We start from the raw sequence: 26,090 nt of genomic DNA, 5'->3' as shown, positions 1-26,090 counted from the left end.
CTAGCCTGGGGTATACCCTTTAAAATTAATTGTTTGTTTTGTAGCTGGAGAGATGACTCAGTGGTTACAATTATTTGTTGCTCTTGCATAGAATCCAGGCTCCATTCTCAGAACCCCTATGATGGTTCACAAGCATCCATGACTAGTTCTAAGAGATCCGATGCGTCTCCTGACATCTGTGGACATCAGGCACAACATTCATATGCATGAAATAATAAATTTTAAAGTTTCCTTTATTGCTTCGGAAAAAATTGCAGCCAGTATTTCCCCTCATATTAAGGCATATAAATAGTCCTGCTGTTCTTGTTTTTGTTTTGAGACAGAGTCTCACTTACAGCACAGGCTGACCTAGATAGATCGGATTAGTCTCTAAGTCTGATGTCCTCCTGACTCTAAGATTAATGGCATGTGCCACCACAACTGGCCCTTATTGTGGTATATGATGTAAAAAGTTTTGGAACTGATAAAAGAAAAATCCACTGAAAGATTTTCTAACAAGTTACAGTGTAAGTTAGTACAATATCTTCAAATCCAGCATCTTCCTCAGTTGCTCTCTACCTTACTGTTTTTAGCCAGGTCTCACTGTACCTGGAACCAATGATTTCTCTAGGCTGGTGAAAGTGAGCTCCGGGGTCTGTTTGTCTTTTCTTTCCCCAGTGCTGAGATCACACACATGCTGTACTCAGCTTTTACTTGGTTACTGGAACTTGGGTCTTCATGCCTGTACTGTACCACAGGTTCTTTACTGCCTGAGCTGTCTGCCTTCATTTTATCAAACAGATCATTGCTGGTGATACAGCTTAGCAGATGAAAGGACTTGCTGCCAAGCTTGACAAGAGTTAGGTCCTCAGAACCCACATCACAGAAGGGGAGAAAAGAATCTTAATGATGTCCCCTCTGTACATACATTTGCATATACACACATATACAAATGTTAGACAAAATATTTTCTGATTTGGCTGCTAAGAAGTAGAACATTAAATACACTTTATGAGGTACTTAATAATTTAGTATGTGAATATGAGTGTTGTACATTTATTTAATTTTAGTACATTATAAATAAGCATATAAAGTGCATTATTTACAATGAACAAATTGATAGCTAAAAATAGTGTGGTATAGAAGTCATATGCAGAATGTCTCTTCATGTTATAAATTGAATACATGACTGGTGAGTTACTAATCATTCTTGTTATGTGCATGTGTTTTCAATTAGCAATACATGGGGCTGCTTTAACCCGGGTGACCTCTTTCATTTCAGAAAACTCAGGGTCCCTCATCTATTGAATCTCAAAAACCCAGGACAAAAAAAGGTCTGTATTTAATTTCATTTTTATATATGTATATACATGTGTGTGTCTGTGGGTGTTTCTGTTTTATTTATATATATATATACACACACACACACACACACATACTAGAGCTGTAAAGTATGTTAGGAAAAGCAGTAATGGCCCAATTCTTTTTTTAAAGATTATTTATTTCATGTATACGAATACACTGCAGCTGTCTTCAGACACATCAGAAGAGGACCTCAGATCATATTACAGATGGTTGTGAGCCACCATGTGATTTTTGGGAATTGAACTCAGAACCTCTGGAAGAGCAATCAGCACTCTTAACTGCTGAGCCGAGCCGTCTCTCCAGCCCCATGGTCCAGCTCTTACACAATGACTAGTTTTCATTTTAGATTTTATTGGCCTGCAATGTATTTAAATAGTTTTTGTTGTTTATTATGTTAGTATTCACTAATTCCTATTTGTGTTATAAACATTATATTCTTATACAAATCAGACCTCCACTAACGTTATGTATTATTAAGTAAGTATTGTATTGACTTAGGGAAACATGCCCTGTTTATCTCTAAGATGGCCCTGAACTCGTGCAAGCCTAGGCTGTTGGCTTGGGACACTTTCTATACTTTAGTTCCTATCACTGGGACAGTGGATGTTGCACACTTGGCTAATGTATGGTTTTTAAATCCATACTTGGGAGCCTAGTGAAGACCTGGACTGTGAAGTCTACGTTTTTGGTCCATAGAGGTGATATACTGTTGACTTACGTAACGAACACCCTCCATCTGCTAACCTGTAACATTTTAGGACTGACTTCAGGTTGTGACTAGATTGGAGGGTTTTCCAAGTGTTTTGGATGGGATGGCCTCCTCCTCATCAGGTATCAGAGAAATACCTGGATATTGTTAACAAAATGGCACCGTTTCTGCTACCTATAGAGCTGTTTGTTTTAACTGAATTTTTTGTGGTTTTAGGGATTAAACGTAAGACCATGCACATGCTAGGCAAGTGCTCTTAAGGTATACCTCCAGCTTCCTTTTTTACTTGTTTCAAAACTTTAAGTGTGTGTGTGTTTTATAAAAACAATTTCATGGACTTTTCCCTCCCACCTTTACCTGTGCTCTGGATTGAACTCAGGTTACCAGGCTTGTGTAGCAGGTGCTTTTGTTGGATAAACCTTGCCTCTTACCATCTGTTACTTTTTTAAAAATTAACCTATTTATTTTTACACTCCAGACTTTATTCTCCTCCCGGTCTACCCTCCGACTGTTCCACATCCCATACATCCTCCCCACCCTCGTCTCCTCGAGGATGCCCCACCAGACCTCTAAACTCCCTGAAACCTCCAGTCTCTTGAGGTTAGGTGCATCTTCCCTGACTGAACCCAGGCCTGGCAGTCCTCTGCTGTAGATGTGTTGGGGGCGTCAGATCAGCTGGTGTGTGCTGCCTGGTTGGGATGATCCAGTGTCTGAGAGGTCTCAGGGGTCCAGGACCTTTTTTTTTATTTTGAAAGAGTCTCATTAGTTGCTCAAGGTAGCCTGGAACTTATCCTGTATCCCAGGCTGGTCTTGAACTTAAATTATTTCTTTTTCAGCTTTCTGAGTAGCTGAGATTTATGGAACTCAGTTGTAATTAAGCAAGTATCTGACATCATTACTAGTTTTTTTTTTTTGTTCTTTTTAACCATTTCTGGATATGAGAATTATCCTGCTGTGGTATGTTGCCTCATAAATACCTGGTGATTAAGCTAATTAGGTAGAGTTAGTATATACAGTGGCTGTCATTTCGATATGTATTTGACCCTTCGTCTATAGTCAGCTATGGGTTATCTGATCCCAAGTCTAGAAGAGGACCATATATCAGCCAAGAATTACTCCAAGGCCAGAAAGATGGCTAAGTGGGTTAAAGCACCTGGTGCCAAGCCTGCTGATCCAGATTTAATCCCTAGGGCCCACATGGTGGAAGGAGAGAGCCAACGTCTTCAAAAATGCCCTTTCTGAATGCTATAGCACAAGTGTCTCCACGCATGGAGAGCCACAGAATAAACAGATAACATTAAGAATAAAAGAACAACATTAAGATATTCCCATACATTTCAAAATTTCATGAAGAATTAAATGCACTATTGTAGTTGCTTGTAGTTGGTTTAGACATGAGGACTATGCTAAAGGAGAAAGTTTAACCCTGACTGTATTGTTTGTTTTGCCAAATTATGCTCTCTAGCTCCAGAGTTCCCTATTGTGGAGAAGCAGAACTGGCTGATCCATCTCCACTACATCCGGAAGGATTACGAAGCGTGCAAGGTGAGAAACTGCAGCAAGAGGACTGAGAGGCAGGCTGGGCACACACCCAGTGTCTGCAGCACCGTGGGGCAGCTCATAGCTTCCCGCTTTAAACTTCATCATTTTATTTTAAACAGTAGTTTGTCTATCAGCCATGACAGTAGTCTTGTCTCTTTTCAGTGTGTTTCTTTATAGCAAATAGGATTAGGTTCCTTCCTGCTTACTGTGGGGATTTTTTTTATTGTACACGAACCCTTCAGTATGACACTCTGTCCTCTGTCCAACCCTTATTTGCCTCACCTCCCTTGCTAACACACAGTTTGAAGCTTTTTACTTTGGGAAACCTTCCTTAATTCTCTGAGATGACTCCAGACACTGCCTTTTGATCTCAGCTGCCTGGGCCTAGCCTGCCACAGTTTAGAGCCCACCACAGTCTAGATCCCGCCACAGTATAGATCCCACCACAGTATAGATCCCACCACAGTATAGAGCCCACCACAGTATAGATCCCATCACAGTATAGATCCCATCACAGTATAGATCCCACCACAGTATAGAGCCCACCACAGTGTAGATCCCACCACAGTATAGAGCCCACCACAGTATAGATCCCATCACAGTATAGATCCCACCACAGTATAGAGCCCACCATAGTATAGATCCCATCACAGTATAGATCCCACCACAGTATAGAGCCCACCAAAGTATAGATCCCATCACAGTATAGAGCCCATCACAGTATAGATCCCGCCACAGTATAGATCCCACCAAAGTATAGATCCCATCACAGTATAGATCCCATCACAATATAGATCCCGTCACAGTATAGATCCCATCACAATATAGATCCTGTCACAGTATAGAGCCCACCAAAGTATAGATCCCATCACAGTATAGAGCCCATCACAGTATAGATCCCGCCACAGTATAGATCCCACCACAGTATAGAGCCGGCCACAGTATAGATCCCATCACAATATAGATCCCGTCACAGTATAGATCCCATCACAATATAGATCCTGTCACAGTATAGAGCCCGCCACAGTATAGATCCTGCCACAGTGTAGATCCCATCACAGTATAGACCCCATCACAGTATAGATCCCTCACAGTATAGAGCCTGTGTAATATGCTCTATACTGAGAACCACTAGTGTCTACCACAGGGATTGAAAGTTTCCTCTGTTTTTCTGGCATGTCTAGTTAGATTTTAAATAGGGGTTGAGAAAATGTTCCTGTCATGGACTAGATTGTAGTTTATTTTAAATTTATCTTTTTGAGATAATGTTTTACTCTGTATCCCTGGATGGCCTTGAACTTGCTAAGTAGACCAGGCCACACTACAGAGATCCACCTGCCTCTGCCTCCTGGGTGCTGGGATTAAAAAGAGCCTCCATGTCTGTCAGACAGGGGCTTAGACATCAGGGTCATGTAGTTGTTATCTCAGACTTGTTGTTTGATTCTTTTTTTTTTTTTTTTTTTTTTTTTGGTTTTGTTTGAAACAGTTTTGTGTAGCCCAGGTTAACCTCAAACTCAATAGGTAGTAGAAGATAACCTTGATTTCTTTTTCCTTTTTATTAATCATTCCATTTGTTTACATTTCAAATGATATCCCACTTCCCTGTTACCCCTCCACTAGCCCCCATCCCACATCCTCCTTACCCCTCCCCTTTGCCTATATGAGAAGGCCCTCTCACCCACCCACACTCTGCCACCCCACCACCCCAGCATCCCCCTAAACTGGGGCATCAAGCCTCCCTGGGACCAAGGGCCTCCCATCTCATTGCTGTCAGGCAAGGCCATCCTCTGCTACATATGTATCTGGAGCCATCGGTCTCTCCAGGTGCACTCCTTTATTGGAGGTCTAGTCTCTGGGAGAACTGGGTGGTCAGGCCAGCCTACTTGTCCTTCCTGTGGGGTTGCAGTACCCCTCTGCTCCTCCAGACCTTCCATCAGCTCCCCCACCAGATTCGCTGAGCTCAGTCTGATGGTTGGCTCCAAGCATCCACATCTGTATTGGTTAGTTACTGGCTGGACTTTCTCAGGAACTATTATTGAATATGTAGGGAGAAAGTGGGCAGCCATGTCTTGTTCCTGATTTTAATGGGATTGCTTTGAGTTTCTCTCCATTTACTTTGATATTAACTATTGTTTTGCTGTATATTGCTTTTATTATATTTAGCTCTGTACCTTGAATTCCTGATCTCTTTAATACATTTAACATGAATGGATGTTGTATTTTGTCAAAGGCTGTTTCAGCATCTAGTGATATGATCATGTGTTATTTTTTTCTTTGTTTATATAGAAGATTACATTGATGAATTTTTGTATATTGAACCATCCCTGCATTCCTGGGATGAAGCCTACTTGATTATGGTGGATGATCATTTTCATGTGTTCTTAAGATTTAGTTTGCAAGAATTTTATTGAATACTTTTGCATTGATATTCATAAGGGAATTGGTCTGTAGTTCTCTTTCTTTGATGAGTCTTTTTGTGGTTTAGGTATCAGTATAACTGTGGCTTCATAGAAAGAATTGGGTAGTGTTCCTCTTTCTATTTTATGGAACAGTTTGAGAAGTATTAGTATTAGATCTTCTTCGAAGGTCTGATAGAAATCTGCACTAAAACTATCTGGCCCTGGACTTTTTTCGTTGGGAGGCTTCTAATAACTGCTTCTATTTCCTTGGGGGTTATGGGGCTGTTTAGATGGTTTATCTGATCCTGATTTAACTTTGGTACCTGGTATGTGTCTAGGAAATCATCCATTTCATCCAGGTTTTTCAGTTTTGTTGCATATAGACTTTTGTCATAGGATCTGATTATTTTTTAAATTTTCTCAGTTTCTGTTGTTATGTTTCCTTTTTCATTCCTGATTTTGTTAATTTGGATACTCTCTCTGCGCCCTCTATTTAGTCTGGCTAAGGGTTTATCAATCTTGTTAATTTTTCTCAAAGAACCAGCCCCTGGTTTTGTTGATTCTTTGTATAGTTCTTTTTATTTTTACTTGGTTGATATCAGCTCTGAGTTTGGTTATTTCCTGCTGTCTACTCCTCTTGGGTGTATCTGCTTCTTTTTGTTCTAGAACTTTCAGTGTGCTGTCAAGCTGCTAGTATATGCTCTCTCCAGTTTCTTTTTGGAAGCACTTAGAGCTATGACTTTTCCTTAATACTGTTTTCATTGTGTCCCATAAGTTTTGGTATGTTGTGCCTTCATTTTCATTAAATTATAAAAAAGTCTTTAATTTCTTTATTTCTTCCTTGACCATGTTATCCTTAAGTAGAGCATTGTTAAGCTTCCATGTGTATGTGAGCTTCCTGTTGTTTTTGTTGTTACTGAAAACCAGTCTTAGTCCATGGTGATCTGATAGGATGCATGGGATTATTTCAATCTTCTTGTATCTGTTGAGGCCTGTTTTGGAGAAGGTACCATGAGGTGCTGGGAAGAAGGTATATTCTCTCGTTTTAGGATTAAATGTTCTAACCCTAAATCCATTTGGTTCATAACTTCTGTAAGTTTCACTGTGTCTCAGGCACAGGTGGGAACCCGGTCTCTGCTGGCTGGGAGGGGAATCTTGACCTTGATTTCTTGATCCCTTTGTCTCCACCTCCTGAGTGCTGAGATTGTAGGCATATACCACACTGCATGGCTTATATTTTTTAAATAATGCAAAAGTATAAAGAAATTGAAAAGTTTATGTGTATAGGTGTTTTGCCTACATGTATGTCCATGCACCACCTGCAAGTAGAGCTTGAGGAGGCGAGAAGATGTCATCCCATTTTTTGGGACTTGGGACTGGAGTTACAGAGTTACACAACTGTACTGTCTGCACAGTTGTGAGCTGCCATGCAGGAGCTGATAATCATATCTGGGTCCTTTGGAAGAGCAGCAAGTGCTAAAGGTATTTTTTTTTTTCTTTTACAAGACAGGGTTTCTCTGTAGTTCTCGGTGCCCTGGAACTTGATCTGTAGACCGGGCTGGCTTCAAACCACAGAGATCCACCTGCCTCCGCTCCTGGGCATGTGCTGCCACGCCTGATGCTAAAAGTATTCTAAATGAGGGATGTGTATACAGAAATATCCTGAGAGCCCTTGCTAACCTCATTCTAAAATAAGTGATAGTAAGAGTTGAGATGAAAACACAAATCTTGATGTAACCACATTCTTAGTCACTGTCCCTGTCCCAGTGTCTTATGTATGTCCTTTGTCTGTCTCTACTGTTGCCTTGGTAACAGTTAATCCCTACTCAGGTGTTTTTCTCTTTCAGGCTGTAATCAAAGAACAGCTTCAGGAGACTCAGGGGCTATGTGAATATGCTATCTATGTCCAAGGTAAGACATATTGTTTCTTTCCTTACTGGAAAAATATATTTAGCCTAGGTTCTTAAAAAATAAATAACCCCAAACAATTTAGGGAAGACTTAAATTTAAAAAATGTCTCAGAGAAGTCTTATTTACTATCCTTTGAAATTTGAACACAATTCTGTGCATGTATTTTGCACACATATGGAGGCCAGTGCTTGACATTGGATGAACATGTTTTTTTAATATATTTTAAGATTATTTTACATGTATGTGTGTTTGCCTGGATGTATGTCTGTGCAACATGTACATGCCTGGTGCCTGTGGAAGCCCGTAGAGATCATTGGGTCTCCTGGAACTATAGATAAAATTAGTTGTGAGGGGCTGGAGAGATGGCTCAGTGGTTAAGAGCATTGACTATTCTTCCAGAGGTCCTGAGTTCAATTCCCAGCACCCACATGGTGGCTCACAAACCATTTATAATGGGATCTGATGCCCTCTTCTGGTGTGTATAGATAGAGCACTTATATACATAAAATAAATAAATAAAAGTGGTTGTGAACCACCATGTGGATACTGGGAATTGAATCTCAGTCCCCTACAAGTGCAGTAAACGCTCTTAACAAATTGAGCCACCTCTCACACTTCAAAATATTATTCTTATAAAGAATTTCTGTGATCTAGATGCTGGGAGCAGAATGGGTAGGTCTGACTTGGCTTGTACAGGCTTTCCCTTACTAATATTTTGCTTGCTTCTTCCCATTTGGTGATGACTGATTGGATTAAGGAGTTATGCAGAGGCTTTCTGTGATCTTAGCTGTTCCTCCTCCAGTTCTCTGATGCCAGCCTCTATTTGTATGAATATGGCTTATTTTCTGTATTTTCTGTTACTTGGCAGCACTGATTTTCCGCCTGGAAGGAAATATCCAAGAATCCTTGGAACTGTTTCAGACATGTGCTGTTCTCAGCCCCCAGTGTGCTGATAATCTTAAGCAGGTGGCCAGATCTTTGTGAGTACTGCAGAAAACCACATAAAATCCATTTTAGGTTTTGTTCTACATGTACTTTATGCTCATTGTAACTAGTAAGATTTCAATGCATACTATCAAACCTTTAAAAACAAGTACTGACAAAAATATATTCATACAGTTTTATGCAAAAATGCTTTTAAAATCTGTACTTTTATCTCTGTTTCTTATAATAAAGGTTTTTAATTAAAATATAAAAGATACTGTCTTTTGGAGAGATCTTGTTGGTATAGCAGACAGATGCTTGATTTGTAGGACAGTGAGTAATAGATATGATGGGCTTCATCTTGAGGAACACAAATTAATCCGGAAGTCAGCTAGTATTAGGGAACTCAGGACCTTCTAGTTGGATGAGAACAGTGTATTATCCCATAACTCCTCTATAATCATAAAGACAATCCATAGCTTGTTGTTCTGGTATTAGTTAAAATATTTGACATATAGTAAGCATGTGCTTTTTTAAAAAAGATTTATTTATTTATTCTATATGATCACACTGTAGCTGTCTTCAGACACACCAGAGAGGGCATCAGATCCCATTACAGATGATTGTGAGTCACCATGTGGTTGCTGGGATTTGAACTCAGGTCCTCTGGAAGAGCAGCCAGTGCTAACTACTGAGCCATCTCTCCAGCCCAGCATGTGTTATTTCGAGTGAGTGGCCTGTGGATCCCTAAATGGAGCTGCTTTTGAGTCTTCACAAACTCCCATACGCCAGTGTTCCATGCAGTGCCATCTCTTTTCCTCCCTACATTGCCTTTCATACAGCACCATTCTCATACAGAGCTCAGTTCTCTCTACGTCAAAGATCAGGGAAAGAAATGTGGTTCAGGGTGAGGTTGTTAAAGATGGCAGCTCATGCTTAATGGCATATCATTTGACCTTTTGTTGCTTTTGTCTATTTTCATAAAGCATTACAGAAGAACACCACCATTGATGAGTGTGACAGTGGCCTCAGGCACCTGCAGACACAGCCCTGCCTCAGAGCTTTTGCTTTGGGGGCACAGTGGTGCCCTTGCCTTTCCCATACAACCAGCTCAACTTTTTCAGAAAAGCTTCTACAGTGTTTAGCTCTGGGATATGTGTAAAATGTGACTTTGTAGAGACAATCCCACAGGAGTTTAAGGTAGCTTGGTGTGGCAGTGCACACCTGTAGTCCGAGTACTTGGAGCTGGAAGCATGGATACACAGTGAATTGGAGGCTAGCCCGAGTTACATAAGAACCTACCTAAAAACAAACCTAAAATAATGACATTTGAAGAAGTAATAATTATAGAAAATGTATCCTCACAGATTTCTTCTGGGAAAACATAAAGCCGCCACTGAAGTCTATAATGAAGCAGCTAAACTTAACCAGAAAGATTGGGTGAGTAAGAAACTTTTTTTTTTTTTTTTTTGAAAGATTTAAGGTCTCAGTTTGTGTAGCCCTGGCTGGCTCCAAATGCGTTATGTAGAGCAGGCTGGCCTCAAACCCAGAGAGATCTGCCTGCCTCTGCCTCACTAGTGCTCATTAAAGGTGCGCTCAGCCACTGCCTAGCGCTTGGCTAGAGCTCTCGGATGTTCAGTCTGTGATTCTGTCCTCAGTACAGCATTCCTGCATAGCTTTGTACTTTGGTTTATAGTGTGCAGCTGTTAGTTTACTGACAGCGTTGGTCTAGCTGTGATTACCCTGTCATTTCCCAGAGCTGTACAGGTTGGGTTGGTACCTTTGGAGTTTGAAAGTATTAACAGTAGATGTCTTCATATGTACTTTGCATATTTTTCCCTGTCTTCTTGGCAGTCAGCCAGCTGTTTCTTTTGCCTGTCATTGGGAATGAAAACTTTAAGTGACTCTTTTGATAATTTTCCCATCATCACCTCCCCTATTTTTTATTGGATATATCTTATTTATATTTCAAATGTTATCCCCTTTTCTGGTTTCCTAAAATGTGTAGCCCACGCTGGCCTTGAACTCGTGATCCTCCCGCCTCTGCCCCTCCTTCAGCAAACCCTACCAGCATGTGCTACCACAACTGGCCATGTTCCCTTTCTTATTAGTGTATATTAATTGGATAAAACAGTAAGTTTCACTGTGACATTTTCACGGTTCGGTCATAGTCACCTTCCTTATCCCAGTTTTCATCATGCATTTATGTAAATTAGGGATTATGTGTAAGTATGACACAAAACAGACTAAACATGTCTTTACTAATTAAGGGTTTTCCCTCTTTGAACCCACATCATGGGGTTTGGCATTTATTTGGTCCTAGAATCTTAGGGCTGTGACTTACTCATGATTAGTTAGCGGTGCCTGCTGCAGTTCAGAAGTATTAATTCTTAGAAAGAAGTAAGGAGAGCAAGCCCCAAAAGAACCTGGGTTGTGTCTCATCAGCCATAGCCTCTGAAAGGAAGGCTGGAAAGGACCATTTCAATCTGGAACCGTTCTTAACTGGAGTAGGCTCTGCAGTCAAGGGGAAGAGAAATGGGTCTCTGGAAGAAGAGCAGCCCTGTTTGCTGCTCTCATGGTCACTTCCTATCAGACACAGCAGCTTTGTGGCTTTTTACTTGCCTCTCATTTCTGTTATTTTATTCCTTACATCCAAGGACATTTGCTCATTCTTATTCCCAAGATTACTATTCTTGTTTCTAGTTGTCTGTATTCTGACAGCTTATCTCTTCCCTTAATTTCAGTACTTGTATTCTGACTTCTAAGTACTTTGTCTTTTCCCTCTCCCCTCCCTCCCTCGCTCCCTCTTTCTCGTTTTTGTTGGTGGTGGTGTTTGGTTTGTTTGAGACAGGGTCTCACTATGTAGTCCTAGCTGTCCAGGAACTCACTATGTAGATCAGGTTAGCCGTAAACTCAGAGATCTGCCAGCCTCTGCCTCCTGAGTGCTGTGATTAAAGGTGTGTGCCACCATCCTGACTCTTTTTCCCTTATCTTTTTGCCTTTTCTTCTAGTGCCCTCTTATGTTTCAGTCTTAGTTCTGGATGTTTCCACGGTTACTTCTCTTCTTTCCTTTAGTTCTTTTTTATAGTGCTGGGCGATCTTGCAGAGAGCAGTCCCCTGACTATAGTAGAGATAACATGGCTATTCCTTGGAGTCCTTTGGGCACTATTTGTTTAAAGTTTAAAAACATCTTACTTATAGTGTGTGTGGGGTGGGGATGGGGACAACCTGGGGGAGCTTGTTCTCCCTCCACCATGTGGCTCCTGGGGATTGGGCTCAGGTCACTGGGCTTGGCCACAAGTCCCTGTACCCAGTGAGATGTCTCGCCAGCATTATCATTTTTAAGTATACTTCAATCTCAGATTTTTGCCCCCTCTGGATGTGAAAGTTATTAACTTTAAAATTTTTTATCACACATATTTATTTTGTATTTTTGCTATACACATGCTATAGTGTCTTAGGGTTTCTATTGATGTGAAGAGACACCATGACCATGGCAACCCTTATAAAGGAAAACGTTTCATTGGAATTGGCTTATGTTTTTAGAGGTTTACTCTGTTATCATGATGAGAAGCATGGTGGCACGCAGGCAGACATGGTGCTGCAGGAGCTGAGAGCTCTACATCTTGATCTGTAGGCAGCAAGAGACTGAGTCACACTGGGCATGAGCACGGGACCCAAAAGCCTCCTCACAGTGAACACTTCCTCCACACATCCTAACAGTGCCACATGCTGGCCTTGAATTAACTGTGTATCAGGCCTTGGATTCCTATCCCTCCTCCCAAGAGCTAAGCTGAGCTGAATCATTAGAGGCCAAGGAAATACTACACTCACAGCTAGATTAGAGCTGAAAGCAGCTCAGGAAGGCCCTGAGTACAACCCTGCATGTCAGCACCAGTAAGTACACACTCATTTACTTTCAATTTTTGTCTTTCAAAAAACTTTGCACATAAGTTTGTTTTTTTTTTAACTTAGAATTAGTATTTTTTAATTGGGTATATTTTATTTACATTTTCAGGTTTCCCCTGCCATAACCCCCCATCCCGTTCTCCCCTCCCCTTCTATGAGTGTGCTCCCCCACCCACTTACCCCCTCCCACCTCCCTGTCCTGACATTCTCCTACACTGCAGCATCAAGCCTTGGAGGACCAAGGGCTTCTCCTCCCACTGATTCCCAACGAGGCCATCCTCTGCTACATATGCAGCTGGAGCCATGGGTCTGTCCGTGTGTACTCTATGGTTGGTGGTTTAGTCCCTGGGAGCTCTGGTTGGTTGGTATTGTTCTTATGGGGTTGCAAACATCTTCAACTCCTTCAATCCTTTCTCTAACTCCTCCACTGGGGACCCAGTTCTCAGTTCAGTGGTTGGCTGCGAGCATCTGCCTCTGTATGTGTTATGCTCTGGCAAAGCCTCTCAGGAGACAGTATACCAGGTTCCTGTCAGCATGCACTTCTTGACATTAGCAATATTGTCTGGATCCCCAGGGGCAGTCTCTGGGTGGCCTTTCCTTCAGTCTCTGCTCCACACTTTGTCTCTATTTCCTCCTGTGAGTATTGTTTCCCCTTCAAAGAAGGACTGAAGCATCCACACTTTGGTCTTCCTTCCTCCTGAGCTTCACGTGGTCTGTAAAGTGTATCTTGGGTAATCCAAGCTTTTGGGCTAATATCCACTTATCAGTGAGTGCATACCATGTGTGTTTTTTTGTGATTAGGTTACCTCACTCAGGATGAATTTTTCTAGTTCCATCCATTTGCCTGTACATGATAAGTTTTAGCTTCTGGTAGTATATCTAAATTGGAATCTTTACAGTGAATAGTTGGATATAGAATCATGATGTTCTAGGCTGTATATGAACATTTTAGAATTAAAACCACAAAGTTAGTAACTGAAGCAAGAAAACTGGTTGAGCTAGTCTGCAGTGGATTGAGGATGGTGCTCAGGAAGGCAGAACAGAAAACCAGGCTGGAGGTAGATGAGTCTGGAGGGCTGGGCAAAGGGGAGATGAAGCGTGGCTGCTTTTCCATGTAGTCAGAAGAGCTTGGTATTATTACTCACTTAGAACAGTGACCAGCCAGATGTTGTCTGTGTGATGGCCCCGATAAATGTCTACAACAAACTCTACTTTCTTGTAGTCATCATTATAGTCCACAATCTGGTCCTAAAAGGAGACAACAATCCTGCACGCCATGGTCTTGATTTCTGAAACAACTTTAAGCAGGGAGAATTTCCACTAATGACAAATGATAAACCTGAGGCTTTGGATGGAATGACATGTGCAGAAGCACATGCCGAGGAAGAAAATAGATGGCAGCTGCAGTCCAGGACTGCCGTCTGTAGCCTGAGATGTTTCTGCAGTGTCCCTGGATACTCGTCTCATGAGAGTTGGATTTGTCTCCAGTTTGCTGTTTTCCTTTGCATATTTCTGTTATAATGTGCTGTTAGTTGGTTGAGGGTTATTGGTGTTTTCTTCTCAGATGTCACCAACAGCAATGGTTCATCGGGGCGAGTTAGGGATTAGTGTACAGAGATTTAAAGGACAAGGAAGGTGGTATACCATGATGAAATGGGATATATACAAGCTTTGGAGACAGGCTTGAATTGAAGGCACAATTCTTAATAATGTAGACATTTCAACTGTGGTTTAAGAGAAAAATAATTTTAAAATGTGAGACCTTCATGAGACAGATACTAGTTTTTAGGGTTTTCTTCTTTTTTTTTTTTTTTTTTTTTTTTTAAGGTGGGATAAAGGTATTTTAAGTTTAAAATAACTTTTTAAAAGACTTACTTTGTGTGTATGGGTGTTCTGGCTGCATGTATGCCTGAGTGTCTACATGTGTAAAGTACTTGTGAGGCCAAAGAGGATAGCAAACTTTTTTTGTAAAGGACTATTTAGTATGTAGTTATTAAATGTGTTTCTATGGTAACACAACTTTTCACACTATCAGAGGCACTTAACTCTAGTTCTGGTTCTACTGTAGAAGAGCCATAGGAAGGAACTTCACAAAGAAGAAGGAATGTGTCCTCTGACTTCAGAGGTACATTTTTATCACAGTGGTTCCAGGTGGCACCACTGGTCCCCGAGTCACATCTAGAGAAGGCAGTACTTGTCACTGGCTAGAGCTCCTTCCAATTCCAGATTTTTACAGAAAGGGCCTGGGTATCCAGAAGTGGGGAGACGGGATTTTCCCAGTAGTAGAGCTCCCGCCTTGCAGTCTGCTCAGCAGGGGCTATACCGAGTTTCTCCTTAGAAAAGGACACCAAGTATTTGGATCCTAGGAGCACAGACCACAAAGAACTATTTAGATCAGGGAGGGGTCTGTCTATTCTTCTGAATTTTATAGTATCTTAAAATTGTGTCTGGGTGTCTTTATCTATAGCTGTGCACCTCCTATATGCCTGGTGTCTAGAGGCCAGAAAAGGGTATGAAGCATCTTGAGACTGGAGTTATAATAGACAGGTTGTGAGCTGCTATGTGGGTGCTGTGACTCAAAACCCGAGTCCTGCAAGAGCAGCCAACGCTCTTAACTGCTGAGCCATCACTCCAACCATACATTTTATAATTTTTGTTTAAAAAATACACTTGGGAATTTTGTGATCACAAAAATCCTTGAGTGTGATGCATGTTTCAAAGGCCACACCTTGCTGTGCTTTCTTTTTGCATGTAGGAGATCTGCCATAACCTGGGAGTGTGCTACACGTACCTAAAGCAGTTCAACAAGGTAATTCATAGAAACAGGGATGGTGGTAATGGTGCTTGGCTGGAATCACTGTGGTTCATTTGTCACAGAAGAGCTGCTGTCCACTGAGTATTGGCTCTACTACCTGCAGAGCTGCGGGAGTAAAAACTGCCTTTTCTAGTGATTGCCATGTTAATACTTGTCATCACTCATTTTTTCCTATTTTTTTGATTAAAAAAAATAAGTGGGGGGAATTGTAGAATGTAAGTGGCAGTCCAGTTGCCTTCTCTTCTCTCCTTTCTCTCTACCTCTTGTTAAAATGGTTTAGTATAGAAACTAATGTCCGGTAAGACACTCAGGTGTAAATGTTGTACAGAAAACATTCAGAAAGTTGATCATCTTGTATGAATTCAGCAAGGCTAGCTGGGCTATGCTTTGGTTGTGAAAGCTACTTTTTCAGACATGATGTTCCCACACTAGTACATCAAAACTCTGTCTTAACATTCACCACTGTCCTTCAATGGTATTGATTTGGTTATTTTTACTCCATTAAACTTTAATTAGGCACAAGACCAATTGCACAGTGCCCTCCAGCTTAACAAGCATGACCTGACTTACATGATGCTGGGGAAGATCCATTTACTGCAGGGAGACTTGGATAAAGCCATTGAAATCTACAAGAAAGCAGTGGAGTAAGTGTCTTTTTCTCTTAGACTTCAACCAACCTGTCTACCCTTTAACACTGCAACATGAAGTTTTCACCTATAAAGTTCATGCACAAGAAGAGAACAATTGAAAAACAAAAATTGTACACACGCACATACCGCATGATGTTTTCAGAAAGTTTGTCATTTTGCATTTGGACATATTGACAGCTGTGCTGGAACGTATGCAGCCCACAGACCACAGGCTGACATACCTGCTGGAAGCAGTGGGCCATATAAACTTTGAGAACAGGTCTTTTTCTCCTGAAGCAGAGTCTGCTCTAGGCTAGCTGCTTCATGGGCCATCTGCTGGGGACTTAGTTCCTTATGTGCTTTTTCACCTTCAAGCTGAGTAACATGTTCCATACTAGAAACTAAATATGGAATAAGCTTCTCTAGTTTTAAATAACCCTTACTAGCTGCTCATAGTCTACAGTTTGAAATTAGGTAGGAGAAAACAGCCACAACAGAAGTAGGTGGACATGCACTCAGCAAAACTGGGTTCAGTGTGATCTTCTAGTTTAATACATTGTAGCAGATCATCTGTACCTGGCGATCATATTGGGAGCAGAAATCCCCTAGTTCACAAACAGACATCTGGTTTTACTAACCTGAAACTAAGATATCTTGTTATTTTGGTTTCTTATACTGGGGATAGAACCTGACCTGTGCTTAACTCAGCACAGGTGCTACGACTGAGCTGTGCTCCAGTCCCAGTATCATGAGTTTTGCTGCTGCTTTTTGTTTGAAAAATATCATTAGTGTAGTCTAACCTTTGATAATGGGTGACCTAATTGCCCATCCCAAGTTTCTTCTCTGGAGACACTGGGATCTGGTTTCACTTATTTTCGGCCTACAATTCACTATGTAGACAAGGTTGGCCACGAATTTACAGAGGTTCATCTGCCTCTGTGCCTGGCTTGTTTCTTTTAAATAGCACAACTGTAGTAAAATGCTCAGGTGTCATGTTCGATCATAGAACACGTGTGACTCACAGACTAAGATTCTGAACTGGTCTCGAGTACTGGTCACTTCTTAGCGTCGTCCACCACAGGGTGAGCTTCCTGGCTATCTCAGTCACAGCACTGCTTTCTACATTTCCTATGACAGAAAAATCTCTTAGGTTTGTTGGTATCATTAAAAGGCCAGGCTTGTATGGACAGGTAGGAAAGACCCTATGAAACAAGTCAAGAGCTCCTGTAACGGGAGAGTAAGCCTGCTGACACATGTACTCTCGTGAGGGTGTGCTGACAGTGACTACTCAGATATGAATCACTCATCTCCCAAAGGACAAAACAGGACAGTTGGATATTTGAGAAGGTAATCATGACCTGCAGCTCTGGAGAGCAGTGCTTGCAGGGGACAGATGCTGACAGAATGGGAAGAGAGGAAAGCACAGGTTCATCGTGTGGTTTGGGAAGGAGTGTGCTCAGATGGGTACTTACTATAAACAAGAGCGACAAAAATACTCACTTGTACTGAGAAAGCTGTTTGCTAGCTCAGGCAGAGGATAGGCTTTGTCTATGCAAGTTCTGGACTTCCTACAAGTAATAAACAGGACAGTACCTTGCTCTTTGATGCTTTACTGGTGTAAACTAATGATCCTGTGTTCAGATGGTCTCAACTCTGTTGCTTTGGCTTTTTGACAAAGACAAGTATCAGTGAAAAACAGAAAAGGCAGACAATAGGCCAGTGTTTACTCCCAAATCCGGTATCTAAGTCTTTCCAAGGGCTAATATAGATAGGCCTTCTTTGTTTAATTTGGAAAGCCCTGGAGTACACACAGGGAAAGTGACAGTTTTCATCAGAGACCAGCATAACTGGTTCCTGACTGACTTGACTTAAAATTTCACTATTTTCACGGTGATGAATTATTCCACATAGTTCTTTTTTTAAGGTGCTGTTGGTCCAAAAAGAAGGGCTCTGAAAAAGGAGTCTAGATTCTAAGCCCATTTCCTTCTGCTGAGCAGATCTTCCCTGACTCTGGGATTGAGATGATTTGCTTTTGCAGATTGCCAAACTGCTCTCAGAAGTTTACATGGAAAAGAAAGAGGTTTAAGAAAAGGTTCTGGGTGTTGACAGTGAGGCAGATGGCTCTACAAGTCTGTGTTTCGTAACCATGGTTTCCTTGTGAGCATCTCTATGTTACAGGTTCTCGCCCGAAAATACAGAACTTCTTACAACTTTAGGATTACTCTACTTACAGGTAATGCAAACTGTTTATTCACATATGGGTGTTGGAAATGCTTTAGCTTTGTGTCTGTAGTGGTTCCCTTCACTTTTCTACTTGGTACATTGTAAACAGTCACAATGCACACAGGAACCTTGGTTTATTTCAAATACTCACTGCTAAAGGAATTGACATTTGCACGCAAGTCAATTCTCTTTCAGCCTTGGTATAATAACGATTCCTATGCAATAGGGAAAGAATATATATGAAAAGCTGCTGTCTGGTTGGGGGAAAGGAAGAGAACTGATACATTTTACCACTCTGTGAGGAACTGAAAGTCCTATAGGTGAGAGCAACAAGGGATACATTTTTTGAGGAAACATTTCCTTCCTTTCACATTGCTAAGTGTGGATGGGACTCTTAAGTCTGCCACTTGTGTCAGCCTGAGTACCTGAGGCTCCAGATCGGTGAACTCTTTCCCTGCTCACTCTACAGTCTCCCTGTTCAGCTGATAAGCCTCTCAAATAGCCTTTAGAACTTCTGCTTTAGGAAGAACCTAGCGTTTATCTCTGGGCCCTCTCATCTATGGCTTGTGAGGAGGCACAGCGGGTCAGTCCGTCAGGAGGCATTAGTACCAATCAGCACGAGTGTTTCTGAAATGGTTTTTTGGCCAAAGATGCTTCATCAGGAGACAATGAACAAAAATAAAACCACAAACATGAAGATTTGTGTTTTATTTGGTATACCTACTTTATTTTTATTATCACTACTATTTCCAAGGGTTAGGGTATAGGTGTTCAAAAGAACTTTACAAATGACTGTATGTTTCCATCCAGGGTATAGTTCGCCAAAATGACATATCCCTGAACTGACCTATCCCTGCTGAGGTAAATGTTTTGGTTTGCTTTCTTTCAAGCTTGGTATTTACCAGAAGGCATTTGAACATCTTGGGAATGCACTAACTTACGACCCTGCCAACTACAAGGTACTACAAGCTGTGGTGGTCCCATGACCCCTAGAGATGATCAGAAACTGGATATCTTTCTTACTTTCTCATTTTAAATATGTAAGAAGGTAACTTTGTGTATATATGTGGTGCTGGTAAACTATATGTGGTGCTGGTAAACAAAACCAGAACTTTGTGCATACTAGGAAATATGAGATACACTATCCTGTCTCAGAAATTACCTTTTAGTCATAATTCTTATTTTTAAAAGTTAGGTTTTTTTTTTTTTTAAGATTTATTTATTTTTATATGAGTACACTGTAGCTATCTTCAGACACACCAGAAGAGAACATCAGATCTCATTACAGATGGTTGTGAGCCACCATGTGGTTGCTGGGAATTGAACTCAGAATCTCTGGAAGAGCAGCCAGTGCTCTTAACCACTGAACCATCTCTCCAGCCCTAAAAGTTAGTTCTTATTGAAGCTTTTGTAAAGTGTCAATGGTCAGCTTCTTTAAAAGGGTCACATTTATGGTAATAGGGTTGTTAACCTTTGCTGCAGGTAAAGTTAGAGCCGTTAAGAGTTTATGTGTTCCTTGAGAATTTAGCCAAGCTTCCACAACTGTTGAAGGAGTCTGAATCCTAATGAAGTCAGATAACTTCCATGTGACCTGAGGGTGAGAAAATCAAGTGAATGAACATTACTAAGGGAGATGAAACCAGATAGGGTTTAAACACAAACTCAAGTCACTTAGTAAGTCAGTAGCCTGGCTCTGTTGTCTTGGTACCTTTCCTTAAAGAAATTATAGTGTTGGACAGATAAAAACTAAAGGCAACTTACATTGCATCCTGGGCCAGAAAGAGCTGAGTATTAAATAGCTATAGGCAGGTGTATTGAGGTGTGTGGAGCATTTAGTGTACAAAGTCACGCAGTCAAATGGAACCAGCTATTAGAACCGTGAATTCCCTAGCTAGAAGTAGGAAACAAATGGAGCTAGATGGAACCAGTGACGTTTTATCTTTTTTAATGCTGTGGGATTCCAAAGACATTCCTTAGGAGTCCTTGACCTGTTGCTTCTACATTTATGTACCTGGAAGTTGTTCTTAGTCATGTCTGGCTGATGAGCTTACTGTGTACACTCTTGGGCTTTTTGGATGACTAAAGTACTAATTTTATGTGCACTGTGTTTTCAGGCCATCTTGGCAGCAGGCAGCATGATGCAGACTCATGGTGACTTTGATGTTGCCCTTACCAAATACAGAGTTGTAGCTTGTGCTATTCCAGAAAGTCCTCCACTTTGGAATAACATTGGAATGTGTTTCTTTGGCAAGAAGAAATACGTGGCAGTAAGTGTTCCTTATAATCCTTGTTCAGGCTGATCCATGTGGTTCCTGGGTCTCCTGAGCTTGCCTTGCCCTGGGTTGAGTGCTCCTGTTTCTGCAGGCTATCAGCTGCCTAAAACGAGCCAATTACTTGGCACCCTTCGATTGGAAGATTCTGTACAATCTGGGCCTTGTCCATTTGACTATGCAGCAGTATGCATCAGCATTCCATTTTCTCAGTGCAGCCATCAACTTCCAGCCAAAGATGGGGGAACTCTACATGCTCTTGGCTGGTAAGAGACATTTATATAGAAATTTATTCATCTGAGTTATGATGATGGAAAAGTGAATTAGGGTCATAGCTTAGTAGCTAAATGCCCTAAAGAGGGATCTGAATTCAAGAGTCTCAACAGGTTAAATTAAAATCATCCATATCCACTTTTTTTTTTTTTTTTTTTTTTTTTGAGACAGGGTCTCACTGTGTGGTCCTTGCTGGCTTGGAATTTGCATGGCAAGTTCCTTAAACTCAGAGATTGCTAGCCTCTGCCTTTGGATGCTGGAATTTAAGGTGTGCACCACCACACTTACCTTCTTTTTTTTTTTTTTTAAACTGTGTGTGTGTCCGTGTTTGGGTTTATGCACAGAAGAGACATGAGTTCTTTGGAACTAGAGTTAAAGGCAATTGTTAGCTGCCTGGTTTGGATCTTCTCAGAACCAAACTTGGGTCTTCTGCAAGAGCACTAAATGCTCTTAACATTGAAGCATCTTTCTAGTCCCACACAGTTCCCTCTTAACAATTTTTTCTTTTTCCTGTTGGTATCTTTTTTTTCTTGTTTGGTGGTGATGGTAGAGGAGGAGGAGATTGACCCCTCAACCCTGTATATACCTGGGCAAACATTCTACCACAGAGCTACACTCTAGCCCTCATAGTTACTGAACCCAATTGATTTCAGCTCAATAATATAATTAAGAACTTGGGTGTAAGGTGGAGTTCAGCCTCCACTGCTAATTGTATGTACTCAGGGTTGATATGAGGATTGTATGATTAAACATAACGAATAGTAAACCCTTTTGTTTTGTCATGGTTGGTAAACAAACCCTTTGTTTGGTAAATTATGTCTTAAAAACACCCAACACTATAGTACAGTACACATATGGAGGTCAGAGGACAAGGAGAAGTTTTTTTCTATTATGTGGGTTCTAGGGTCCAACTCAGGTCACTGAGCAACAAGCATCCTTCCTCACTGAGCCATCCCATTAACCCGTCAGTATTTCTGTTAGTGTAGCTAGTCTTTGGTAGTTCATCAAACTAAAATATCATTCTATTCCCAAATTCCATCTATGCTATATGAAGTAAAATTAAGCTGGGCAGAGGGGAATCATATCTATAATCCTAGCTCTTAAGGTAGAGGTTGAGACAAAATGAATTTGAAGCCAGCTTGAGCTATCTTAGCAAGACCCTGACATGGTTTCAGAAAATATAACAAAAATCATTTTAAAGTACTAACTATTCCTTTTAGGGAATATTTTCTCCACAAAACAAACTTTTCCCATATCTTGGTTAGTAGTGGTGTATTTTGGTCATTATTGTGGTATTTTCAATTATGAGAGAAAGGTCAAAAGCAACTAAATGGTAGTTGTTTGGAGAGCACCAGAATTCAAAGCTAGCTCAAGTCCCAGTGAGGTAGAGCGCCTTACTGTAAGGTAGAGAGCAGTTCTGCCTGTGTTATGGCAGAAGCAAAAGTTCTAATCTGACAAAGTAGAGCAGCCTCCACATGGTCCTGAGGACAAACCAGACTTTGAAAAAGACATGTGGCATTCTGCAGCCAGTTGATGTGGTTAGGCATCTAAGCTGAGGGGTTAAAGAGGCTTCATTTTGGGAGTGGTCTAGAATATTATTTTTGGTATCTAATATGAGCTTTCCTGGTTTTCTCTGTGGCAGTGGCTCTGACCAACCTGGAAGATATAGAAAATGCCAAAAGAGCTTATGTAGAAGCTGTTCGCCTGGATAAGTAAGCACTCTGTTCTCTGGGAAAGGTCAGGGAGTGTTATTACCAAACACTGTAGTAGGGTTAATGCTGCCTGATCATCTTAGCCACCATGTGGCATCAATTGGAAGGTTGTGGTTCCCAAGCAAGCAGAGCTTAACAAGAATGAAAAGCCTGAGAAACACTTCCACTTCTGAGCTTAGTAATCAGGAATCCAAAGAAAGTCAAGAGCTGGCAGCACTCTGTCTTGGGTTGCTGATAAACTGTGGGCTAATTAGATTGGCAGGTGGGACTCTGGGCTCAGCTTAATCAAAGACAACTAAGGTTCTTGAGGTGGTTGTGTGGGTATCCACCAGAATTTGTTACACAGTTGGTCTGGGATGTTTTTGTTCTGCCCTTTACTGGGTGGCTTTGTTGGTACCAGACTCAGTCCATATCCTACTGTACTCCTTGGGTGGTTAGTTTCTTGACTCTGGGTCACATAGCATTTTGCTGTATAATGAATAGGGCAACCACTTTTGTTTTGCTTTTGAACTTCATATAATGAGGATATTCAAGTAACTAATTACTGCAGAGCCCCAGACTCCCTGTCTCCACAGGTGCAACCCTTTAGTCAACCTGAACTATGCTGTGCTGCTGTATAACCAGGGTGAGAAGAAGAGTGCCCTGGCTCAGTACCAGGAGATGGAGAAGAAGGTCAACTTTCTCAAAGACAATAGTCCTCTGGAGTTTGACTCTGAGGTATGACTCTGATTAGCTCCTATACATCATTAAGCAAATTGTTAACTGATCAAAGGTACCATAAGCTGACATTTGTTTGGGCTTCATGTTGATTGCAGCATGAATTCACCAGTTATAGTCTGAGACAACCTTTGCTAGAATACAGTAACAAAATAGTTCAGGCTTACTAAGTTATGTTTTCATTAATGTAGTAGGAACAGGCCAAGTATGGCCAGTGATGTTTCAAACTTGAATTGTTGCATTTTGAGATCCTGTAAGGAAACCTCTTGACTTCCCATAAGCAAATTGTAATTCTAGCACTTAAAAATTATTCCCTTGTTTTAAATACTCCTTCAATTGCTAGTACCAGCAGGCACTGGTTCAGTTAGTGGCCTTTGGTGAAAGGCCCAAGAAGACTGACTTGACTCTGCTAGTCTTGTCAATAGCTTTTTTTTCTCCCCATATGGGCACAAGATGGTAGAGATGGCTCAGAAGTTGGGAGCTGCCCTCCAGGTTGGAGAGGCACTGGTCTGGACCAAACCAGTCAAAGATCCCAAGTCAAAGCACCGGACCAATCCAGGCAAATCTACTACTCTCCAGCAGCCTCTGGGCTCCAATCAAGCTCTAGGACAGGCCATGTCTTCGGCAGCTGCCTATAGGAAGATCCCTTCAGGTAGGAGACAAAACTCTTCAGACTTATGGGGATAAGCTACCTCTCCCAGCAGAGATTACAGCTTTGAACAAGGCCTGCACTTGACAAACTCATGGCCAATTCAGTACTAGACAGCGAAAAGCCCAGAGTGACCAAACTGGCACTGGTTTCTGAAGGGGAAGATGTGAGGTGGCCTTAGACAGGGTGGTGAGTTTTTAGGTTTAAAAATGCACTACTGAGTGCATGCTATTGTACATTCTTGCCTTATTTTTCACAAGCTTAATGTTTTATTCCTTCAGTTATGGGCATCCCTCCTAGATGTAGTATGTCTTGATAGTCTCAGACAATACAGAGTTTCCTCTTAAATGGTTTCTTGTAAAATGGAGTAACTGAGAATTCAAGTTTTGTTTCCTTGCAAGGTGCAGGAGGAGCCCAGCTCACAAAGCCTCCATCACTTCCCCTGGAGCCAGAGCCCACTGTGGAGGCAAGTTCAACAACAGATGCATCAGAAACAAAGAAAGAAAAATAGCACCAAACATGGAAAAAAAAAAAAAGAAAAAAACAAACCAGGATGACCCTGGAGTGGGGGTCTCTTAAGTAAGACCATATAGAAGGTGGTCATATGACCAGGCAGATGAAGGCCAACACTTCGTCCCTGGGTGGGCACTGCAGAATTAAAACAGAACCCAGGGTGATGATCAGGAGGAGCCTAAAGCCCATGCATCTCTTGGCTGGCCCCATCATCCAGGAACAAGGGAGAAGACATGCTATATAGACTTGAGGCCCCGCGTGTATACTCCAAGAGTCAGCAAGGCAAATGATGAGAGACCATTACTCAATGAAGGACTTTTATCTTGAGAAAGGGAAAAGGACTTCTCAGTAGACTGTGGTGATAAAGCCCCATTGTAACTGGACTGTGGGAAGATATAAGTCTCCATTAGAAACACAAACCTTGGATTAAGAACCTAATTAAATAAGGCTTCCCAAACCACTACTTTTAGATTAAGTTGAGACTCAAACTGGAATGAATCCAGCTATATTTGCCCAAAGACAATCTAAAACAAGTCCTTATCTTCATTCTTAAGAGAGGTCAGAATCTAGAGCCAGATCATGTCAGTTTTTAAGTAGTAGAGTCAAGGGCTGGTCTGGAATCAGCACCAAGAATTTAAAGGAAAGAAGTGGGTAGGGTGACTGAGCACATAGCTCAGTGTTAGAGCACTTGCTTAGAACACACAAGGCCCTGGGTTTAATCCCAGTACTGCTGAAAAAGAACAGAGCTATTAGATAAGGAATTTTAACCAAGACAATCAATGATGAATGCTGACAGATGCTCTCGTGGCCCATTAGCAGCCTTTGTAAAAGATTATGGATCTCCAAGAGGTCACATTAAAAGATTTTTAAAAAATAAAACTATGATCACTGTCTGTCTTTACCTATTTCTTTTTAAAAAATATTTATTTATTATATGTAAGTACACTGTAGCTGTCTTCAAACATACCAGAAGAGGGCATCGGGTCTCATTACAGATGGTTGTGAGCCACCATGAGGTCGCTGGGATTTGAACTCAGGAAAAGCAGTCAGTGCTCATAACCACTGAGCTGTCTCTCCAGCCCATCTTTACCTATTCTGAGCCTGTTTGCAACTCTTACCACCTCAAAGCCAAGTCACTCTTGGCTGTAGTGTAGCCTCACAGCAGAGTAGAAGGTTAGCCCCAAGACAGTACCAGTTTCTGTTATAACTGGCAGCTATAAAACTCACGTAGTATCGATCCAATGTAGAGTCTGATTTGGCAGACTGAACAGAGTTCTTCCTCTTCCGTCCTCTAACCTATGAAATCAAGCACAGTACCAGAGGTGATTCCTTTCCTGGGTAGCAGGTCTGTCATGCAGCAATGGAGAAAAGCCACCTCTACATCATCATGGAGGGTGGTATAGACTAAGCTGATTTTCTAAAACTAAAGGTCCTGATAAGAGATAAGAATGTAAGCTTATGAGCGAAGAAAGAAAACCAGGTGCTAAGTCACCAGAAAGGAGGCTCTGCTCACAGGTTGCAAATGAAAAGAGACTATATAGGATACTCATT

The 26,090-nt window shown here is 41.4% G+C and overlaps 1 protein-coding gene across 2 annotated transcripts in view; it reads left to right on the top strand.

Annotated features, from left to right (window-relative positions):
- The window catches only part of BBS4 (Bardet-Biedl syndrome 4), a 29,036-nt gene extending 3,710 nt beyond the window's left edge, over positions 1 to 25,326 (top strand). Inside the window, exons 2-16 of one of the 2 annotated variants that reach the window (XM_080930192.1) lie at positions 1,262 to 1,313; positions 3,519 to 3,598; positions 7,842 to 7,905; positions 8,774 to 8,885; positions 10,197 to 10,269; positions 15,494 to 15,547; positions 16,070 to 16,197; positions 18,361 to 18,415; positions 19,296 to 19,364; positions 20,520 to 20,672; positions 20,770 to 20,941; positions 22,591 to 22,660; positions 23,236 to 23,377; positions 23,831 to 24,029; positions 24,434 to 25,326. In XM_080930192.1, coding sequence (XP_080786318.1) covers positions 1,262 to 1,313; positions 3,519 to 3,598; positions 7,842 to 7,905; positions 8,774 to 8,885; positions 10,197 to 10,269; positions 15,494 to 15,547; positions 16,070 to 16,197; positions 18,361 to 18,415; positions 19,296 to 19,364; positions 20,520 to 20,672; positions 20,770 to 20,941; positions 22,591 to 22,660; positions 23,236 to 23,377; positions 23,831 to 24,029; positions 24,434 to 24,537 — 1,527 coding nt within the window. In that variant the 3' untranslated portion in view covers positions 24,538 to 25,326. Of the gene's footprint in view, positions 1 to 1,261; positions 1,314 to 3,518; positions 3,599 to 7,841; positions 7,906 to 8,773; positions 8,886 to 10,196; positions 10,270 to 15,493; positions 15,548 to 16,069; positions 16,198 to 18,360; positions 18,416 to 19,295; positions 19,365 to 20,519; positions 20,673 to 20,769; positions 20,942 to 22,590; positions 22,661 to 23,235; positions 23,378 to 23,830; positions 24,030 to 24,427 lie in introns of both variants that reach the window. The other variant, XM_080930191.1, reaches the window with a different exon arrangement.
- The last annotated feature ends 764 nt before the right edge of the window (positions 25,327 to 26,090 follow it).

The sequence above is a fragment of the Micromys minutus genome (genome assembly GCF_963924665.1).
Source record: "Micromys minutus genome assembly, chromosome: 16".
In the NCBI taxonomy this organism is placed as follows: Eukaryota; Metazoa; Chordata; class Mammalia; order Rodentia; family Muridae; genus Micromys; species Micromys minutus.
Note: the sequence above shows the minus strand (reverse complement) of the source record. Positions and strands in the feature narration are given on the sequence as shown.